This window comes from Taudactylus pleione, unplaced genomic scaffold, assembly GCF_031769625.1.
Source record: "Taudactylus pleione unplaced genomic scaffold, aTauple2 ptg000026l, whole genome shotgun sequence".
Lineage (NCBI taxonomy): Eukaryota > Metazoa > Chordata > Amphibia > Anura > Myobatrachidae > Taudactylus > Taudactylus pleione.
The window spans coordinates 17,762,724-17,786,535 of record NW_028284428.1 but is presented as its reverse complement, the minus strand read 5'-3'; the positions used below and the strand labels follow the sequence as shown (position 1 = coordinate 17,786,535).

At 39.0% G+C, this 23,812-nt stretch overlaps 1 protein-coding gene across 1 annotated transcript in view; it reads right to left on the bottom strand.

The window, feature by feature from the left end:
- IL1RAPL1 (interleukin 1 receptor accessory protein like 1) overlaps nucleotides 1–23,812 on the bottom strand; it is a 1,550,795-nt gene that overhangs the window by 314,939 nt on the left and 1,212,044 nt on the right. Inside the window, exon 6 of the mRNA XM_088451516.1 lies at nucleotides 22,639–22,713. Coding sequence (XP_088307642.1) covers nucleotides 22,639–22,713 — 75 coding nt within the window. The remainder of the gene's footprint in view (nucleotides 1–22,638; nucleotides 22,714–23,812) is intronic.

The window sequence follows — 23,812 nt, the reverse complement described above, 5'->3', positions numbered from 1 at the left end:
ACAGTCTTTCAAAGTAACTGAATATTTCAAAGCTGTTTGAGGCCATTATATGATTCATTCAGGCTTTACAGATTACACAGATAAAAATAACATTAATGTATGTGCCATGGTGGAAAAATTACAGTTTATAAAACAATTCATTAAAATAATATTAATGACAATTTAACGTTACCTTATGCCAGGTATTTCGTGCTTGAAGTAGTCTAGTTATTTAATACTTTTCACCATGGCACCTACTATTTTGTCAATGAATATTCTTAAAAATATTTCTTGGAGTTTAGTATTAATAAATTGATTGATAAGTAAGGTGCTACAGTAATTCACAGCACTGGATATTGGAGGAAAGAGGACAACAGAGACATGCAAGGTAGAACAAAAATTCAAGCATGAAAACAAAGAGTATGGGAGCTGCTCATAAGAGATCTTACATCATTACTGGAAAATGATTGAACTGAAACTTGAGTATTGTGTGCCTAAGGGTGGACATTGGGGCAGTTGTGAAGGTGCTTTCATGGGGTAGTATAAATGGAAGTAAGCTTCTACAAAATTCTACTAAAATGAGTGAATAAACATTGGAAGGCTACTAGAGAGTCTGACTGGGCAAGGGGGATGGGTACGCGATCCCAGCAGTTGGATTGCTTTCGATCAGAATACTGACAGCGGCATCCCGTAGGCAGATTCCAGACAGTATTAGGTAAGTATCCTAAAAATGATGAAAGAGTGGATAAGAGTATTGGTAGCATCTTGGGTAAGAAATGGCATACTCCAGAGTCGGATTGGGCTGCCGGGAAAGCGGGAGAGTTCCCGCTGGGCCAGTCCCATTCTCCCCTCTTCAGGGCCGGCTCACCCTGCACTTATTCATAGATCGGCTGGGCCAGCTGCAGAGCTTCATGGATTTGCGTTCTGATGTGGAACGCAAACCGGAAGCTTTAATAGTCATCTACTCAGGCTAGCTCCGGGAGCAGAGCAGCAGGGTAGTGTTCTTATTACCATTATCCATTATTGCCTGTACCGATTCGTGTGTGTGTGTAGAGCATGCTGCTGCATGCCTGGCTCTGCATATGAATGGTGGCCTCGTGGGAGTTGTAGTGTTCTTTCCAATCCATGGAGTGCTAGTCTGTGGCTTGGGAATCTCCATTTCCCAGCATGCTCCGGGACCCGACAGCTTGCTAGAGCTGGAACATGTTTTAACAGGAAGTGTCAGGGATCACTGAAGAGAGCTGCCGATCTCACTACACAGGAGACAATCTGATCTGCACAGCCCTTTTTATGTAAGCCTTCTGCTCTGGACCACTGTAGTAAATGTGATTATAACACACTTAATTCAGCTCTGTCCTGCTTTTCTACATCTATCACAAACTACCCTCCTCTGCTACATCACCCTATGCTACACACTATTCTCCTCTGCTACATCTATCACCCTCTGTTACACACTATCCTCCTATGATACATCACCCTCTGCTACACACTATCTTCCTCTGCTACATATATCACCCTCTGTTACACACTATCCTCCTCTGCTACATCTATCACACTCTGTTACGCACTATCCTGCTCTGCTACATCTATCACACTCTGTTACACACTATCCTCCTCTGATATATCACCCTCTACTACACACTATCTTCCTCTGCTACATATATCACCCTGTGCTACACACTATCCTCCTCTGCTACATCTATCACACTCTGTTACACACTCTCCTTCTCTGCTACATCTATCACCCTCTGTAACACACTATCCTCCTCTGCTACATCTATCACCCTCTGTTACACACTATTCCATCTGCTACATCTATTACACTCTTACACACTATCCTCCTCTGCTACATCTATCACACTCTGTTACACACTATCCTTCTCTGCTACATCTATCAACCTCTGTTACACACTATTCCATCTGCTACATCTATTACACTCTTACACACTATCCTCCTCTGCTACATCTATCACACTCTGTTACACACTATCCTTCTCTGCTACATCTATCACCCTCTGTAACACACTATCCTCCTCTGCTACATCACCCTCTGTTACACACTATCCTCCTCTGCTACATCTATCACCCTCTGTTACACACTATCCTCCTCTGCTACATCTATCACCCTCTATCACCCTCTGTTACACACAATATACCCCACTGCTGTATCACCCTATGTTACACTGCTGTATCACCTCTCTGCTATATCACCCTGCTACACACTATCCTCCCCTGCTACATATAACACCCACTAATATAAACATTCATCCTCTACTACATACATCATCCTCTGTAACATACTATCCTTCTCTGCTTTATCTATCACATTCTGCTATATCTATAGGCCCCAACCCCCCCAACTCCTCACTCGGTGGGGGCCAATGCATTTTATTATTTACCTGTGTGGGCCATTGTGTTTTATATTTACCTATTGTGGCCAATATGTATGTTTGTTTGTTTTTCTGTGGGGGCCAATGTGTGTTTTTTTTTACCTGGAGTTACAATGTGTTTTATTTTATTCTTGAGCAATGTATTTTTTGTCGGTGCTTGCATTGCAGCATCTGTACACACTACTGTAGTCCCTCAGTCCTTGCATATTCAGATGTACACCAGGGAAGGTCTGCATAGTGGCGTTAGCATAAAGTCGCAGACACAGATTCAGCAAAAGATGCAAGCAAAGCTACAACTGCGTCCAATTCAGAATTAGCCCCCCCTTTGACAAACCCCGCCCCCATTAGGGTTGCTTCCATAAATTTCCCGGGCTGGTTTTCTGACCCAATCCACTCCTGGCATACTCTGACAATTTTTTAAGGGTGGAGGTGAAATGACTCAGAATCTGGATGTGAGGAATAAAGCAGAGGGCAGAATAATGTGTGACACCAAGAGTGCATGCTTAGGAGACTGAGAAAATGGTGTTATTGATCGTGAAGGAAATTTGTGGGAAGGTTTTGACTCAAGGAGAAGAGAAAATTAAAAGCCCTATTTTGGACATGTTGAACGTTAGGTAGTGTTGGAACATCTATGTTGTTGTAGCAGAGAGACAACTGGTTACACCAGATAGAAGGAGCACGGGTATATCTAGTGGTCCAAGCGCCCCTGGCAAGTAAGGGACTGACGCCCCCCCCTTGTCAGTTAGTAAACAGATATATATATATATATATATATATACTATACTTAGCACTTCACATACAAAGCACACAAACTTTACATGGCACACCACACACACATTGTACACACATACAGTGCACACACATACCTAGCACTGCACATATATAGCACACATACTGTACATGGCACACCACAAACATATAGTGTACACACATACCTAGCACTGCACATACATATACATAGCACACACACACATTGTACACACATACATGGCACTGCTCACACTAATACATAGCACAAACACACATTGTACACACATATTTGGCACTGCACATACATATACATAGCACACATACTGTACAAGGCACACCGCACACATACAGTGTACACACATACCTAGCACTGCACCTACATAGCACACACCTAGTGTACATAGCACACTACACACACAGATTGTACAAACATACCTGGCACTGCACATACATTACACACCACAGACCACACACACATTGAACACACATACAGTGCACACACATAGCTAGCACTGCACCTACATGTACATAGCACACATACTGTACATGGCACACCACACACACAATCACATGCATGCACTGCACATACATAGCACACACATACTGTACATGGCACACTACACACACACAGATTGTACACACATACTTGGCACTGCACCTACATAGCACACCACAGACCACACACACACATTGTACACACATACAGTGCACACATATACCTAGCACTGCACCTAGCACACATACTGTACATGGCACACCACACACACAATCACATACCTGGGGCTGAGAGGAGGAGATCGGCAGCTGCGGCACCACATATTGTGAGGAGGGAGAGGGAGCAGCTGTGGCAGAGCATGTGCAGCAACTCCCCAGCTCCCTCTGACATTCTGAGCTCTCTGTAGCTGTGATCGCGGCAGCGTTTGCCGTTTGTGTTGCGATGGAGACACAGCTGTCTCCATCTACAAAATAAATAATTAGACTCATCAGGGGGGGTTTTAGCTGCTGGTGGCATTTGCCAGGGGCACCGGCCAGTGGGGGGGCCCCCATCGGTGCCCCCCACCAGCAGGCACCCCTGGCAAGTGCCATCCTGGCCAATAGGAAGATACGCCCCTGAGAAGGAGAGAGATCAGATAGATTTTAGTGTCATTGTTTTAGAGTTACTGTAGTACTGGAGGCTGACTGAAGGAAGAGGGATATAATGGGAAGTATCCTTTTCATGTTGGTTAGAGTTGTCTGATGGTGGTGAGAACAGGATGCCAAGACATAAAATAGATGAGTTTGATTTTAGGTTGGGTTATGCAGGTTAGCAATTAGAACATCGATCTTAGACATAACTACTCTCACTTTACACAATTAGTGAAACTATGAGAATCAGCTGGCTTGAATTTCAGTTTGATCTTGCAAATAACAAACTGTTGACAAAAAATATTTAATGTTACTGTTCTGCAACATTTCTGCAAACCTTACTTCCACTAAACATGATAATACCACAAATTATTAATTTGAAGAAATGTTCTATTCTCCTTTTATAGACCTTATTCTTTTCTATATTTTATTTCACAATTATGATATCTTATTGACAGTACTTGTAAAGACAAATGATTTGATGTTGAACACACACAGTAATGTTAAAATGGTCTCTATGTACACATTAAAAGGTTATGATATGATTATGTTAATGAAAATAGGTTGACACTATTATTGGAATTATAATAAAGTGAATACGTATAATTCCCTAGGGAAGTGATGAGTCTGAGAGAAACTTGCCGCCTCATCTCCTTGCCTATATTGTCATCAGGCATCTGCTTCTCTCTTTTTCATCATGTAGTAGTCAGTCTCCCATGAGTTATGATAAGGTTGTCACTAATTGTCAGCTACATTTACTAACAAGATAACCTGTACTCTTATGAATAAATATATTTTATGACTTTTAGAACACTGTGATCTTGTGTCTCCCACAAACAAAAAAAACGGAAAGTAGTCGGGACTGAGGTTTCTTTGGTTATACACGTTAAAAATATGTAATCATAATTATTGCCATTAGTTACTAAACATTTTTCTGCAATGTAAAGTAATGGCTGAAGGCAATTAAATATTATATGTTGGAAAAAAAGCAATTCTGACACAGGATGAGGAAATATAAAGGCTCAATATTGTAATGGTTATTGCACTGCAAATTCCAGCTGTCCTACTGTAGCGAATAATCAGGTGTAATTTACATATTCCTAGCATGGACCAAACCATTCTCTTAATGTGGTCAATAAAACACAAATATTGATGCCCCAACCAATGCTTAACCTACCAATAAGGCAGAAACCATTTATTTCAACCTAATGCATTTAGTTTTTTAAACCAATTATATTTCACCTTACTTAGATGAAAGACTGAGGTGGACAGCTACATCAGTGGGTAAAACATTTTGTATGATTGAATAGGTTATAGTAAAATGTGGAGATTAGCAGGGGATTGGATTATTAAGTAATGCTTAATTAAGGATATTAAAATTGGTCTCAATCTAATAGGACACAGTGCTAGAAAGCTATGGAGGACATAGGATGGGACAGAGATCAATTGATAATGATCGTCTCTTGGTGACCTTTATTGCGCATATGTCATTGCCATCTCTGTGGATGGCATATGTTGCACAGCTCAAAGAGGATTTGATTTCTATCCTGCTATATTTCTCCTCTTAGTTTTTGGTTTGTATCCATTTGGAATGGTATGAGAACCTGCACATTGGGATGCGCCCATACAGAGTTGTACGCTATGTTGATGTTTTCACAAATGGAGCTATTTATTCCACTATGCATGTGTCTGAGTCACACCACACATAAATGCTGCAAGCTGCAAGTCTTTATTTGCAGTGTGATTGACAGTCAGGGAGTGATTGGTGGAAGCAGCGCAGGCATGTCTTGAACATTTCAGGGGTGTGTCACATCCTGCATCTGTGATCCCACATGAAAAAATATGTCTGCAGCGTCTTAGTTCCAACGGCTATTCTGCATGACAATTGGGCTACTCAGGAGTCAGATAATTGAAGGATCAGTTTCAATGCAGCCAATGGGTGTCTTAATGCAATCCCCAGTGTCTGAATCATTTGCATATTTCAGGATTGCAGCTGCGATGGCAAAAACATACAACGCTGAATCAGGTCTATTGACAATTTAACATAAACATTTTACAGAACTATCTTTACATTTTACAGCTAAGTGCATAAGAATATATACAAGTAAAAGTCAATTACCAGAACTAGTTGGCTAGTCGGAACGAAAATCTGGTAGTGTAAAAGGCAATTAGCCATTTGTTTCCAAATGCTAGAAAACAGATGAAAATGGTCAGTCAAGTTGTTTAAATTCCTTTAATTTATCCAATTTGTCTAAATGACAGATTTCATCCATATTCTGGAGCTTGGGAGCAAATGCCCTATTGTTATCATTGCTCTCATACATTACCAGATTTAGGGCCTGATTCTTTATGGATCACAACTGTGAATGCAATATCAATTACACACGAAGTTCAACTACGAAAGCTTGCTAATCCGTCACAGCACAACATAATGACGCACACTTTACTTTACACTAGGGGTGAGCGGGTTCGGATTTCTGAAATCCGAACCCCCCCGAGCCCCCACGATCCGAGTCCGATCCGAGTCAGGCTCGACTTTTCCCGCCTGACTCGGATCTGAAATCGAGGCAAAACGTCATCATCCCGCCTTCCGAGTCTCGCGGGTTTTGGAACCTATATAAGGTACCCGCATCGGCGCCATTTTCTCACTCGGCTGTGGACAGTGAAGAGGGAGGGTGGGAGTTAGGGCTGTGTAGTGTAGTGTAGTGTAGTGTAGTGCTGCTGTTGTCCACTACTTCAAAGTCCATAGGGGCTGGCTGGACTGTGTTGTGCAGTCAGTTCTCCATAGGGGCTGTGTCCACTCCAAAGTCCTGTGCAGTGTCCCAGTCCTAAAGGGGTGCTGTAGTGTTGTCCAGGGGGTGCAATGTCCATCAGGGGTGCTCCCCACAAGTGCTAAAAAAAATTATATATTTTCTGTGTTTGTGAATTGTGTGCGCAGTAGCCGCACGTGCATCAACAAAGTAGTGACAAGCGTGCGCCTGTGTCATAAGTAAAGGGCCGGCTGGCTTGACCGTTAAAGGGTGCTGTAACCCCCAAAGTACACTCCAGTCCAAACCAAAAAAATAATTATTTTCTGTGTTTGTGAATTGTGTGCGCAGTAGCCGCACGTGCATCAACCAAGTAGTGCCAAGCGTGCGCCTGTGTCATAAGTAAAGGGCCGGCTGGCTTGACCGTTAAAGGGTGCTGTAACCCCCGAAAGTACACTCCAGTCCAAACCAAAAAAAAAATTATTTTCTGTGTTTGTGAATTGTGTGCGCAGTAGCCGCACGTGCATCAACAAAGTAGTGCCAAGCGTGCGCCTGTCATAAGTAAAGGGCCGGCTGGCTTGACCGTTAAGGGTGCTGTAACCCCCGAAAGTACACTCCAGTCCAAACCAAAAAAAAAATTATTTTCTGTGTTTGTGAATTGTGTGCGCAGTAGCCGCACGTGCATCAACAAAGTAGTGCCAAGCGTGCGCCTGTGTCATAAGTAAAGGGCCGGCTGGCTTGACCGTTAAAGGGTGCTGTAACCCCCAAAGTACACTCCAGTCCAAACCAAAAAAAAAATAATTTTCTGTGTTTGTGAATTGTGTGCACAGTAGCCGCACGTGCATCAACAAAGTAGTGCCAAGCGTGCGCCTGTGTCATAAGTAAAGGGCTGGCTGGCTTGACCGTTAAAGGGTGCTGTAACCCCCAAAGTACACTCCAGTCCAAACCAAAAAAAAAATTATTTTCTGTGTTTGTGAATTGTGTGCGCAGTAGCCGCACGTGCATCAACAAAGTAGTGCCAAGCGTGCGCCTGTGTCATAAGTAAAGGGCCAGCTGGCTTGACCATTAAGGGTGCTGTAACCCCCGAAAGTACACTCCAGTCCAAACCAAAAAAAAAAATATTTTCTGTGTTTGTGAATTGTGTGCGCAGTAGCCGCACGTGCATCAACAAAGTAGTGACAAGCGTGCGCCTGTGTCATAAGTAAAGGGCCGGCTGGCTTGACCGTTAAGGGTGCAGTAACCCCCGAAAGTACACTCCAGTCCAAACCAAAAAAAAAATTATTTTCTGTGTTTGGGAATTGTGTGCGCAGTAGCCGCACGTGCATCAACAAAGTAGTGCCAAGCATGCGCCTGTGTCATAAGTAAAGGGCCGGCTGGCTTGACCATTAAAGGGTGCTGTAACCCCCAAAGTACACTCCAGTCCAAACCAAAAAAATAATTATTTTCTGTGTTTGTGAATTGTGTGCGCAGTAGCCGCACGTGCATCAACAAAGTAGTGCCAAGCGTGCGCCTGTGTCATAAGTAAAGGGCCGGCTGGCTTGACCGTTAAAGGGTGCTGTAACCCCCAAAGTACACTCAAGTCCAAACCAAAAAAAAAATAATTTTCTGTGTTTGTGAATTGTGTGCGCAGTAGCCGCACGTGCATCAACAAAGTAGTGGCAAGCGTGCGCCTGTGTCATAAGTAAAGGGCCGGCTTGCTTGACCGTTAAGGGTGCTGTAACCCCCGAAAGTACACTCCAGTCCAAACCAAAAAAAAAATTATTTTCTGTGTTTGTGAAATGTGTGCGCAGTAGCCGCACGTGCATCAACAAAGTAGTGCCAAGCGTGCGCCTGTGTCCCATAAGTAAAGAGCCGGCTGGCTCATTTCTTAAAGGGTGGTGTAACCCACAAAGTGCACTACTCTCCAGCAAAAATAAAAAAATATTTTCTGTGTTTGTGTGCGCTTTAGCCGCACGTATATATCAATATAACATAAATGGAGGACCAAACTTTCTCCGATAAAAATAAAATAGGGAAAGATCAAGAACCACTTCCTCCTAGTGCTGTTGCTGCTGCTGGGAGTTGTTCATCATCCCAGAGAGGAAGTAGGAACATCACTACTTTTACTAAACAATTGACCCTCCAACAGTCCCTAGCGATGAGGATGAAGTACGACAGCAGTCATCCTGAAGTAAAACGTATAACTGAGGCCTTGACTGCTATGTTGGTGTTCGACGTGCGTCCGGTATCTGCCATTAGTGCAGTGGGATTTAGACAATTGATGGAGGTAGTGTGTCCTCGGTTCCAAATCCCATCTAGATTCCACCTGCATCCTCAAAGCAGCAGCGACAAGCGTGCGTCTGTCTGTTAAAGGGTGGTGACACCCTCAAAGTGTGCTACACAAACAATTAAAATATTGTTCTTTTTTTTCTGTCTTTGTGAAATGTGTGGGCTGTAGCCGCACCTGCATCCTTAAAGCAGCAGCGACAAGCGTGCGTCTGTCTGTTAAAGGGTGGTGACACCCTCAAAGTGTGCTACACAAACAATTAAAATATTGTTCTTTTTTTTTCTGTCTTTGTGAATTGTGTGGGCTGTAGCCGCACTTGCATCCTCAAAGCAGCAGCGAGAAGCGTGCGTCTGTCTGTTAAAGGGTGTTGTAACTCTCAAAGTGCTCCAAAAAATAAAAAATGTTCTTTAATGTGTTTGTGACTTGTGTGCGATGTAGCCGCACTTGCATCCTCAAAGCAGCAGCGACAAGCGTGCGTCTGTCTGTTAAAGGGTGGTGACACCCTCAAAGTGTGCTACACAAACAATAAAATATTCTTCTTCTTTTTTCTGTCTTTGTGAATTGTGTGGGCTGTAGCCGCACCTGCATCCTTAAAGCAGCAGCGACAAGCATGCGTCTGTCTGTTAAAGGGTGATGACACCCTCAAAGTGTGCTACACAAACAATTAAAATATTGTTCTTTTTTTTTCTGTCTTTGTGAATTGTGTGGGCTGTAGCCGCACTTGCATCCTCAAAGCAGCAGCGACAAGCGTGCGTCTGTCTGTTAAAGGGTGGTGTAACTCTCAAAGTGCTCCAAAAAAGAAAAAACATTTTTTTTAATGTGTTTGTGACTTGTGTGCGATGTAGCCGCACTTGCATCCTCAAAGCAGCAGCGACAAGCGTGCATCTGTCTGTTAAAGGGTGGTGACAGCCTCAAAGTGTGCTACACAAACAATAAAAATATTCTTCTTTTTTCTGTCTTTGTGAATTGTGTGGGCTGTAGCCGCACCTGCATCCTTAAAGCAGCAGCGACAAGCGTGCGTCTGTCTGTTAAAGGGTGGTGACACCCTCAAAGTGTGCTACACAAACAATTAAAATATTGTTCTTTTTTTTCGGTCTTTGTGAAATGTGTGGGCTGTAGCCGCACCTGCATCCTTAAAGCAGCAGCGACAAGTGTGCGTCTGTCTGTTAAAGGGTGGTGACACCCTCAAAGTGTGCTACACAAACAATAAAAATATTCTTCTTCTTTTTTCTGTCTTTGTGAATTGTGTGGGCTGTAGCCGCACTTGCATCCTCAAAGCAGCAGCGACAAGCATGCGTCTGTCTGTTAAAGGGTGGTGTAACCCTCAAAGTGCGCTCCACAAACAATAAAAATATTCTTTTTTTTTTTCTGTCTTTGTGAATTGTGTGGGCTGTAGCCGCACTTGCATCCTCAAAGCAGCAGCGACAAGCGTGCGTCTGTCTGTTAAATGATAACATCGGTGACAGCATCCAAGTAGGCATGTCAGACAGTCCGTACCTGTACTGGCAGGAAAAAGAAGCAATTTGGAGGTCCCTGTACAAACTGGCTCTATTTTACCTGAGTTGTCCCCCCTCCAGTGTGTACTCCGAAAGAGTGTTTAGTGCAGCCGGGAACCTTGTCAGCGAAAGGCGTAGGAGGTTGCTTCCACAAAATGTGGAGAAGATGATGTTCATAAAATGAATTATCAACTCTTCCAGGGAGACCAGCCTCCAGAACGTACAGAGGGACCTGTGGTTCCAGCAGGGACGAATTAATACTCTGTGAGGATGAGGATGTACACACTGAAGAGGGTGAGGAATCGGTGGATGAGGAGGATGAGGATGACATCTTGCCTCCATAGAACCAGTTTGTGCAGGGACAGATTAATTGCCAGCTTGTTTTGTGGGGGCCCAAACGAACCAATCATTTCAGCCACAGTTGTGTGGCAGACCCTGGCGCTGAAATGATTGGTTTGTTAAAGTGTGCATGTCCTGGGTGGGAGGGCCCAAGGACAATTCCATCTTGCACCTCTTTTTTTTCTTTGCATTATGTACAGTTTGGGGCCTAGTTTTTCAAACTGCCATCCTGTCTGCCACTGCAGTTTCACGCCTAGATGGGTCACGTGTTTGTGCCGCCCACTCGTGTCGCTTAGCATAGTCATCCAGCTACCTCGGTGCAACCTTTTGGACATAAAAACACTATTGTGAGGTGTGAGGTGTTCAGAATAGACTGGAAATGAGTGGAAATTAAGGTTATTGAGGTTAATAATAGCATAGGAGCAGAAAAACCTACAAATTCTGTGATTTTAGCTGTTTTTATGCTTTTTTTCAAAAAAATACAGATCCAAAACACAAAACCCAGAACCCAAAACACGGAAGGGTGGTTTTGGCAAAACCAATCCAGATCCAAAACACGAAGAAAGATCCAGATCCAAAACCAAAACACAAAACACGAAAAGTGGCCGGTGCACACCCCTACTTTACACACATCCGTAGTGTTTAGCAAGACTGTGAAACCATTGGTACAATAGAGGACCATCGCAGGCTCACGCAAATTTGCACAAGCTCTGACCTTACTCAGAAATTGCTAACTTCAGCGCACGCTATGAGGCCTCCTACTGCATAGGGTTATCACAGTGAATAATTTATCCTTACACCTGCAATGGCGCTGAAACTCACTGGCACACCTGCATTCGCCGACCACCCCCCTATCACCACCCACAAATGGCACTTCCTGTCAATCGCTTTGCGAAGGGTCTGCATAGTCATTGTGATAGCAGTCCCGATCGCAGCGGACAGTTCACACACTGCGATGAATGTGCAGAATGCAACAATCAGCCGACTGCATGCGTGTTAGCAACTGCAAGCCCTGCTGAAGCAAGCCCTTAGTTGGCTGATTGGAATGGTAATCTTTAGATATATGACAGCTTTAGAAGTTAGCACTGGCCTAGATGAGTCAGTGTAATGGCATTGTCTGACATCTATGCACCTAGTTTTAAAAGGCAGCATAACAACAAGATCTTATTAAACCATTTTGGGACAATCCTTTCTGTGCAGAGGTGTGCACAGCCATTTTAACTCAATAAATGAAATTGATAATTAAAGGTCAAATGTAACTTAAATGAAAATGCTGAGAATATTGTGTATGAATACAATTTCGGAAAGATGAATACAAATACTTCAATCTATTTTTAAGTTTCGTTTGTATTCACCTTCAATAAATTTCTTTCTCTGTCACTTATTTTTAGTTGAATGCTTTTAAATCTAAACTGTACTTTTGAAGACGATAGTAGATACATGCTGCTTTAACTTCCTAGCTTCACTACCCTCCTATTCCATTATTACAAAGCAATGACTGCATATCCTATTCTTTTTATTGAGTGAAATCATTTCATGATGAAATCCCATAAAAAAATGATGTGTTGATTTAGCATCTCTTTTGTTTAACGTAAGAAGACACACGGTCATATTGTTTTCCCTGCCTTTTTTTTCTTCGTGCTGCTATTAATTTATTATTTAAAGATTCCTACTGTTAGTTTACTTTTCATGTTACTAGCGTAACAGCCACATTTACATGACATACAGTATGATGCAATACACATAGAGGCTGCCCCTCATCAGTATGCTGGTTCACAGCACAATCCCCCATTCCTCTGTCTGCATGTGCATGGAGGGTGGGCTTGAGATCAGAGGATCTTTCTTTAGTAAAAACACAAATACATTCTAGATAAAAACAGGGAAGTTTTTTAAAGTGCTCATCATCGATGTATCAACACCCGTCCTTGGGTAGATGAAAGATGAAATGAAAGCAAGGGGCCTGTAGAACAGAACCTGCCTGCTCTGCCTTAGACACTAATAGTACTGCCCTTTGCAACTTGTTCTGTGAAGTGGATGCACAGTGCCAGACTCTACTCATAAGTTCAACTGTGCTGCTACAGAGGAGGGGGCCTGCACTGAAACTGCACATGGGCCAGCAATTCTCTTAAGATGCCCCTGCTGTGAGTGGCTTTGTGTGTGGCTTACAAAGCGAGTAAGATACAATATTTAGAAAAACAAATTGTGCTGCGCTACCCATGTTGGTGCATCTACTGTATGTCGCGCTGAGCGTCTTGTGCTGTATGGCATAGAGAAGTTAGGTGTAAGAGGACACATGTATGTGGTCATCCTGGGAAAAATGACAATGACCAAGATGTTAAACAGTTACAAAACTGACGGTTTAAAAAATGAAACAGTATGTGGGACTTTAGCTCTAAATTTTATTCCACAAATTGGAAAAGATGAGTGGGGAAGAGCATTGTAATTTCAGGCACTTTTTAAAATGGTTTGAGTAATTTGAAGAAAAAGAAAAAATATTTTTAAATTTTATTTTATACGTAAGTAATATGTGTTCCCTGTTATGGCATGTTTCATTTACGCACATTTATGTTCTTGCTTGCTGATTGGACTGAATTACCCTGTTTTTTGAGCGCTCAGATAGGCTTGCCCAAGAAAACTAACCTTGATAACGGCCTCCAAGATACCATGTTCGTGGTTGTTCTGAGGTGGCAGCAGACTCTAACTAAGGTATATATAGGATTGGTGTAGAAAGGAGTTTATCCCACGAATTCAAACAAAAATTTACTTTCAGCTCTGTCAGGTTGGAGAACATGTGAGTGTATTTTATTAATTCTATACCATTTACTAAAAGGCAACATGCCAGGATTTTCTTTTCAGTTCTCTGTTGTTTTGGAGCTGAGGTTGTTTGAGATCATATATAAGAAAGAGAAATACAGTACAGTACATGTTTTTTGTTGCTTAATAAAAATTATTATAATCACAGGGGGTTCTCACCAGAAGTTTGATATCTATCCTCCAGGAATTACGAAGTGATCACTGTTTTTCTAATATTTATATGGAGTTTTATAAATGCAGTTTTTCATTTTATTTGTTAAATACACATAGGAGTGTTGCCAAAGGATAGCATTTATACTTGTATGTGTTGTGGTAGTATTGTTTGGTGTATCATGTGAGTTAATACACAATATTATTAATTAATTTGTTCATTTGTTATATATTTTTGAAGAAATAAGTTGAATCATTGCAATGTATATTCATCACAAAATTTAAGGGTCTATTTAAAAAAAAAATCAAAAGCAGCACAAAATATTTGCCAACTTTCATATTGGTGTTATCTCCATTTTTATAGTTTTTTAAGACAATATAAATACAGAAAAACCAGCGCTTCAAATAATGGTGCAGCTATACACAGCTAAAGTGGTCACTATCACTTTCACAATTCAAATTTTATTTAACAAAGTACTTGAGGTCCTATGCGCTCCCTGGGGTATATCCCAGGGAGTGCTTTGGACCGCAAGTACTTTCTAACATATAGTTTTTAAAGAGATAGCCAGCCGAGGGAGCTGAAGCCATCACGGAAGCAAGTACAATAGGCAGCAGATAAAAGCAGGAAGAGATTGCCTCTGTTCCTGCTTTTCTCCGTTTGTGCAGGTAAGAAAGCGCCTAACGCCATCTAGAGATGCATTATGTTTCTCAAAAAGGATTTCTCTCCTCTATATATTTCCGTTACAGCACATCCCTTATTATCCAATGTGGGCTTCAGGAATGTGACAGCAGAAATGAAAAGATGGAGAAATCAGTGATTTATCTGCACTTTTCATGTAATTAAATACAGAGAAAAGAAAAGTATGGCTGTCACCAGCTAAAATGCTGGGGAAAAGACTCATTTTTTTTTAAATAGATCTCTTAATCTAGAAAGCAGAAGTGGAAACACTGATGTGTGTTTAACACATATGGTTTGATTCTTTCCTATTGCTATTTTACTGTACATGGTGGAGCCATTTTTTACACTGTTTTGATTATTTGGTTTGATTAGTATGGATGAGGCAGTATGCAACTGGAGCACTTAGGAAGTATTTATATTTATTTATATATTATTCAAATAATATACATTTATTTTAGTTTCAGTATATAATGAGTTGGGTATCATTTCAGTTGTTATGATTCCTATATTAATACTCTAATGGACAATTCTATTTTTTATGTGCATCAGTATAATTATTATATTTAACATTTACTGATCATATCTACATTTTACAATGAGTATATGATAAGAAAGTTTTTTTTAAAAACTAATATTCATTACAGTGTAATTTACAATAGATTTTTTGATTTTACGAGGAATAAAAACAGAAGGATTTATTTTGAGAAACATCCAGATATAAAAACAAAACATGAACTTACCAATTATTGCTTTGGTGGTGCGCTGTTCTTTGGAGCTTATAACAAGTTTTTTATTTTCTCCACTTTCTCATCTCACTTTACCTTATCCTTAATGTGATTCTTTGCTATATTTGTGAAACTCATAACAATACAGCTGGTCAGCACAGACTGTGTAATGGTTAGCTTTACTGCCTCACAGCACTGAGGTCATGGTTTAAATTCCAACCACAGCCCTACCTATGTGGAGGTTGTATATTCTCCCTGTGCTTGTGTGGGTTTCTTCCGGGTACTCCAGTTTCATCCCACACTCCAAATATATACTAGTAGGTTAATTGGTTCCCAACAAAAATTTACCCTAGTGTGTATGTGTGTGTATACATGTGTTAAGGACTGATGTGAATGGCCAGATATTCTCTGTAAAGCACTGCAGAATATGTGTGTGCTCTATAAATAACAGGTAATAAATAATAAATATAGACATGGGAAGTGGCTGAGCTCTGAAATGTCAGGGGCATACAGTAGCTCTGTCTTCCTACACAATGCCCCTGGCATTGCCATGCTTATTAAATTATGTAGCAGAGCTCTGCAAAGTGACTGTAATATGGTGAGTAATCATAAAACCAGCTATTTGTTTCAATTTTCTGTCATTATTTGAGTGCATATGAAGTATATGTAATCATGATGTTAATCAAATGTTCTATGAAGTTTTATATAATTTATAATCATTTTAGAGAATTGACTATAAAGGCCACCAAAAGGGTTGTCTTTATGCTCATGTCCTTTTCTTGTTTTAAAATACCTAACAAATCATTCTGAAAATGAAAGGTGTTGCATATTTTAAGTTTCTAACCATACAATACTTTAATTTAACTATCTTGTGGTTATTGAACTAGTTTCTGAACTGTCTTCTAAAAATGTGTTGAGCAAAATAGTCTATGGAAAAAAATTCTGAGTTAGCAATTTACTAATTAAGTAAAAAATATATACTTTGTAAATGATTAATAATAATAAATATACAGTAAATACAAGTATTATAAACAACATTTTTAATTAATAATTTATTGTAAATGAAGTTACTGAATATTTAATTGAATTTGCCCAATATTGTGAATTATCCTATAAATATTACTGTGGGAGATTTGCTCTTCTGAAAATAAAATTACACCTAAGTGTCCTTCTGTAGCTTCCTGTTTATTATATGTGACTGGCCCTTTATGTTAACGGTATTGATTTGAGAAATAAAAGTAAAAATTAAACATTGCTATGCATTTTTTTTAAATGCTATAAGTACAGTGAGGTCTTAAGTGTGCTTCTAAGAGGGTTTTAAGTGTGCTCCTCCTCTAAAAGGTTTCACAGAAACTACTCTCCCATAAAGTCAGTTACTTTTACAGTACTTAGCATAGGGGTGAGCAATAAGCAGCCCTCCTGCTGTTGTGAGACAACACATCCCAGCTTGCTCTTGCATAGTTTTGCAATCAGGTCATGTTGAAACAGTTACAGGGCATGCTGGGATATGTAGTTCAACAGCAGCAGAAAAGTGGAATTACTAATGATGAAAATTGCAAAATTATCCATTCAAAGACTTCTTTACTATCAATTTAGGATAAGAGAACCTTCTAAAATAAAACAAAAGTTAAACAAAAGTTAGATCCTTGATTAGTTACCTAAAATACAGCTCATCCAGCCTCATTCATGTCTTAAGTAAATCATGACAGTGAGGAGAACTGTTATTACTGTTATTACTCATGTCATTTTTGTGTGGTTCAAATTTTGAGCCATACAACTTTGAAGCTGGGGGAAACACTAGGATGACCGATTGGTCAGCAGACTGATCTGCTGTCCTAGCAGCCAATTGGTAAGCTAAACATACTTACCAAATGGCCGCTCAATGTGCCTGGGCTGACATCACAACTGGGTGGGCATTTGAGTCACCCGTACCCACAGCCAGATGCAATGATATATCTTTTATTTATTTATTAACAGTTACTTATATAGCATCAATTTAGTCCATAGCACTTTACAATTGGGAACAAACAGTCATAAAACAAGACTGGTGAATAGCAGACAGAAAAATAGGTAAGAGTGCCCTGCTTGCAAGCTTACAATCTATGATGACACAAGCCATCATTTTTTAGCAGCATCATGGCCACTGGGGCAACTTGACACACACCATTCATGCAAATGAAAGGTTTAGAAACTGCATGCTTATAATTAAGTATATTATATTTGTAAGGAAAACATGGAAATAAATATTCATCAATATTGCTTTGTTCAGTTCAGGGCATGTCATGCTAAATCATGGCTAAATTTGAGGATTCTCAGTTTTTTACCTTTTGCGCTGGATAAAGGTTTTAACTTAGGCTTTTGCACTATACCGGACACATCCTTCCCTGAGAGGTTATTATGTCTTCTATGTACAGGGTTTTCCATTTAACAACTAACTTTCAGTTAGAAAAATGTTGTTTAGATTTTTCTTGATCAAAGAAAACTATTGCTACAGATAGTCTTAACCTTGGTGTTACAGACATCTCATAAATTTTAAGTAAAAATGAAACGCCAGAAGTTGTGAAATTTAAAGGTCAGGAAAATAATTGACTTGCTTTGTGATAGAGTGAGACTTATAAAATCTACACATACAGCATTTACACCTGATTCAACTTGCCAACAATTATTCTGACAGGATGCTCTATTTATGTTACATGTGTTTATTGCTACATTTACTGTATATATTTAGAAAGGGTTTGACTATACAGTACCTTACAACCAAAAGCCCTTTTTTACTGCCAATAAATATAGAAATTGTATATTTTGCGTAGGGAGCCTCCAAACCCTTTAATTATATGTGACAAAAATATTGTTTCTGCAAAGTTATATTTTGTAATGTGACTATATTTTTCTGACAGTGCTACTATTACATCATGTTTAACATATCAGAATTCTTTAGTTGATTGCTCCTTTCACATCTGATGGCACTTAGGGCGGAGTTCACTAGACTACTAGACACACAGTCACAAAAATTATTTTTGTCTTGTGTTATGAACCAAAATACTGGTGCGCAGTGGCCACACATTACTATCTAGCCCAGGTGCCTTTATTTACTGAATGCCACTGTATCGCAGAATGTGTACATATGTATGTGGCAGAATGCATTTGTGTGTGTGTCTGCATGCATGCGTGTGTTGGGAGCACACTCTCTTTTGCCACCAGAACAGCCTGAATTCTTAATTACATGGATTCAAAAGGGAAACATTTCATTGAGATTCTGGTCACAGAGATGCTGCAGATTTAGCAATTACATATTCATGCTGCTAATCTAACCTTCCATCACTCCACAACAGTGCAATATCTGAATGAGATTTGTTGGCACTGTAGGCCATTGCAGTACACTGAAGTCATTGGCACTTGAGATGATGTAGTTCTTGTGACATACAGTAGTGTATTGTACTTTTGAAAGTAACTAATAGAAGACAGATAGACTGTGACATAAAGGGATGCACATTGTCAGCAACAATAATCAGGGAGACGGTTTCATTTAAATAATGCTTTTTTGGTATAAAAGGACTTAATGTGTTTAAAGAACATGTTTAATAAATTTGATTCATTTTTATAAGGAGGAGTTTTAATTTGGATCTCGGTAAGGCAATTAAGGTAATATAGTTGGAGTTTGTGAAATATTTCAGTGTTATTCAACATAACAGTCTACATAAGATGGAGTACTAGATCTATGGATCAGAAATATGTACAGGTAGAACTATGTATAACTAACCATTAGAGATGCTTTGGTTCAGGGAATCCCAGAATTTCCTTAAAATTTGGATTGATTAAAAAAGTTGTACTAAACTCAAGAAAGTCTGAGTTGGAACATATTCAAGGTACAATTGTCCATTTTAGAGTTTATGAATTGTAAAGGTGACCAAACAGCAAACTATAAGTACAGTGGTGTTCAAGTTACATGTAACACAATTTGAAAATACCTTTTGATGAATTAAAAACACTAAATAGTGTTTAAAAATAAAATACACAAATTTTTATGTGAAATCAAATCATAAAGCTGGAACATGAATGGCAATCTTCGAGCTTCAAACACCGTAGTAAAAAATTGTTAAAATACTTTTTCAGGAATTAAAAATATTTAAATAATGTTCAAACATTTAAAAACACTAATTTTAATGCGACCAGTGAAGTTGCAGTCAGGGTCTATTCATGGCCATGGAATTTGTAAACTTCAATTTTAATGTCAAACTGTTTCAAATTTTGGAATATCTCTAATAATCTTATTCAGATTTAGCTGCCTCAAATGTTCTCATCATGTTCTCATCATGCAAAGCTGGTTCATTATTACTGAGCAAAAAGTAAAGAATTTCCTACAACTACACATATTATAATTGTTAACTCTATACATGCAAGTTCAGACAAGACACACACTGGATTACATTACTTGCAGCTGTAATTATATGAACCTTTATACAGTATTATTTGTACAGTAATTCTACAACTGTAACAACTGTACATTAATTTTTAATATTTACACAATATGCAACATGAATACATATCGATGTATTGACTTCCCTGCCAATAAAGTTTATGAAATTCATTTTAGCCAAAATATAGGCTTTGTTCAACTGCAGTCCATTTGCTTAAGCATCATTCACTCATTTTATCAAAAAAAAGTGCAGCATCATGAGAAACAAGTTTAATTCACAAACTCTATAACTCAAGAGAAGAAGCTTTGAGTTACCAAAACTACTTACACCATTAAAACACATTTTTCCAGTAGTAAAAAAGAAAAAGCATGTCCAATTTTCAAAAATGTTGCTGAAAGCAAAGTTAATTTAAACAAAGGATATGAAAGTGCTCCCTTTGTTCCATTCTTTTGAGCTAAACTTTTCTCATTTGTCTTTTCTTAGTTTTTACATAGGTAACATAATTTAAAACAGTTTGGGGAGAATTTACGAAGCAGCAGCTTCTGTAATCCACTGCTTCCCAGAGGTTTGCAAGTGAGTATTTAAAATGGCACCCGCAGTCAGTGTTAAGCAAACTGACTGCAGGTGCCGTTTTAAATATAGACCCACCACCCGCCGGGAAGCAGCGGCTTACAGAAGCCGCTTCTTTGTAAATTCTCCCCTTTGTCTTTTGTTTAATTTTTTTAAAATGAAAGAGATGCTTAATATATTTTTATGGCAAAATGTGGAACAATGGAACAGGTATTCTCTGATAAAAGTCAAAACTATAAGTCAAATATTTAAATAATAAAATAAATAAAACAAACGGCCTGGAAATAAATGTTATAATACAATGTCTACTACCAATACTGAATAATAATTATAAGTATTGCAACATGTATTCTCTGATAAAAGTCAAGACTATGGGGGCGATTCAATTGTTTTAGATGCCCCCCGCTGGGCATCTATATGAATAGGTGCCCGATGGACCAATTCAATTGTTGCTCCATTTGAATGCCTAAAGTTGCAGGGGACACACATTTTTTCTCGCAGCCTCCTAAGGTGTGAGAAGAAATGTGTTAAAGTCCATTTTTTGGGGCACCCTAATGGTAGTTTGGGTGTCCAAGTGGCTGTTTGAGCGCCCTAACGACTTATTTAGGTGAGTTTGGCCGCTTTGCGTGTCTAAACTAGGGATGTGCAGGCTCGGTTCTACTCGGTTCCGTTCGGTTTTTTTTTCCGAATCTTATTGGCTATCCAAAACTCGTGACAGCTGAAACCCAATAAGATTCGGGAAAAAAAACCGAACGGAACCGAGTAGAACTGAGCCTGCACATCCCTAGTCTAAAAAGCCAGGTTAAGCATGTATAGACAGCCAGCAGGGGGCACAAGAAACATTTCAATCATCTCCTATTAGTCAAATATTTAAATAATAAAATAAATGAAACAAACTGCCTTTATATATTTGTAATAATACAATGTCTACTGCCAATCCTGAATAATAATTATTAGTATATTCGTGATGTCCTGATCATCTTTCATTACATTTACATTTGTTCTGTACTTTGCATGGCTAAACCTGGTGCTAGATAGCCACTTTAAGTTTGTATAGATGGCCAGCAGGGGGTGCAAGAAACATTTGAATCACCCCCTATAATCATAATCAATCCTTGCAAAAGTATTCAAATATTGATTATTGTTTCTCTGCTATAATAAGAAAATATTGCGATTTTTTTTAAATTATATGTTTGAGCTCTGAATACTATTTCTGTTTGCTAATAAAAGGCAGTATTTATCCCTTAATTTGTCCAAGTCATTATTTTAATCTTATATTGTTCTTAATGAAAGAGAAGTACACACATGAAACAAATCACAGTTAAACAGTTAACTACCTGAAAAAATATTTTATGATACCATAAATCATATTGCAATAATTTTTTTGTCCTTGAAAACTGAACATTTTGTTACTGAAATTATACTGTAGAGATGTAGCCATTTCATTGGATTTGCAAAATCAATTGAGTCAACTGACTGGGATTTTAATTGTTTATTACTGGCATAGTAAATAAAAGCAATGTGGTTTAAAATATAACGTAATTTTGCTCAGTGCTCTAATTGCTTTGTTGTTATTTATACTATAGGAAATAGTGTCTTACTATTGATTGTTTTTCTGTAGGTAATATATTATCTAAACAATTGCTTAAATTACAATTAACGTATTATAACACATTTCATATATTTTAAAGTTACAATATAGTATTGACTATTTACTGCTAAAATCAACTATATTGATCTTAGACATTTGAAATTGAGCCTGGGCAATGTGCTAGAATTCACAGGAGAGTTCCACTTCATTCTCCAGACCGGCATACTTTTTCTGTGTGGGTGGAATTTCATGTGACTGCATCAAGACAGCCAAGTGAAAGGCAGGTGAAGATAAGGGATGAGCAGAGGAAGACAGGAACCTTTAGGGCTTCTGACCCCAAGCTGCATATTTTGACATTCAGTTACAATGACCCTAGTTGACACTGGTTATGTGATTTTGCAAACTTGAACATGGGAACCATTCACTGAATAAACAATAGAGAAATATTGATGTCTAAAAATGAATTTAATTTAACATTTCATTTCATACAGTAAAGGTTCATGTAATTTGGAAAATCATAAAATGATCTGATTTTTAAATAATTACTCCCAAGTCAGGATTATTTTTCTTGTAAAATTAGTTCATAAACTATTACTTACCAATCTGAGCTTCTTGGATTGTCAGTTTGCTCTCCAAAGGGTGGAGTAACTTTGGTGGCTTATCTGTCAGTGGAGCTAAAAAAAATGACAAAATACAATAAAAATATATGAGTTATTTATACTATTAATCCACAAAACAGTTATAGTATTTAAGGCAACAATATGATTATGACTGGTTTTTAAATTCATTATTTTGTAAATCAAAAGAAAGCACCAAATTTGTCATGCATAGTAAATGAGTATAATAATATATTGTATATTATTATTTTCATTATTTCCCTCTAGAGTATTCATCATATATAGCTTTACTGATACGCTTTAGTTTAGCTATATACTTTAATGTATATGTAAGTTGGAATAGTATATTCTTAGAATAACATGCCATAGTTAAAGGTGAGCCAGTTGGTTCACATTTCTTTTATGGAGGTAAATCCTAGGATCACTTTCTATTTTTTAGAATAGCAAATGTGAAGATACGGCTTGTAATTGAGCATTAATACATGCTGTGCATGTTATAGTGCCATGCTGACCACATAAACATCACTTTCACAGTTGCCAGATTTGAAATAATTTTATGACCAGTTCACTTACTAATGCATGTTAAAGTCCACATAGCAGCAATGGATAAAATAATACAATACTATTGATTTTAGAACACTGTACAGTACTGTATCTTGTTATAGCTTATGAATATTTTTATTATTTGAGTATATTTTTGCATTATTAAAGTGTGCCTCCATTTTCCATCTGTCTTGCAAATAGTGGTTGGCAGATATAGGGGGGAATTCAATTAGCTGTGGTAATTTACCATGGGCCACTTGAGTCCCAGGGCTTTCCAATTAGCTCTGAAGTCAGCCTGCAGCACTGCACTTATCGTGTATTTCTTTTCAGGTCTGAGCAGACCCGAATAGATATATGCGATAATTAGCCTGTTATCGGGTAAAAGCAGTGGGTTAGCACATAGGTCCGGGAGGGTTCAGTATGAAATACCGCTGGACCTACTGTATGTCCCACGGTTCAAATCCCGATTCCGCAAGCCCGGCACCCAACTGCACTAAAGGAAAGTACTAACTAACCTAATCCCCCCTAACCCTCCTTTAGGGGTGCCTAACCATAACCCCCTCTAAGTACCTAATCCTAACCACCCCTTCCCCGCTGCCTAAACCTAAGTCTC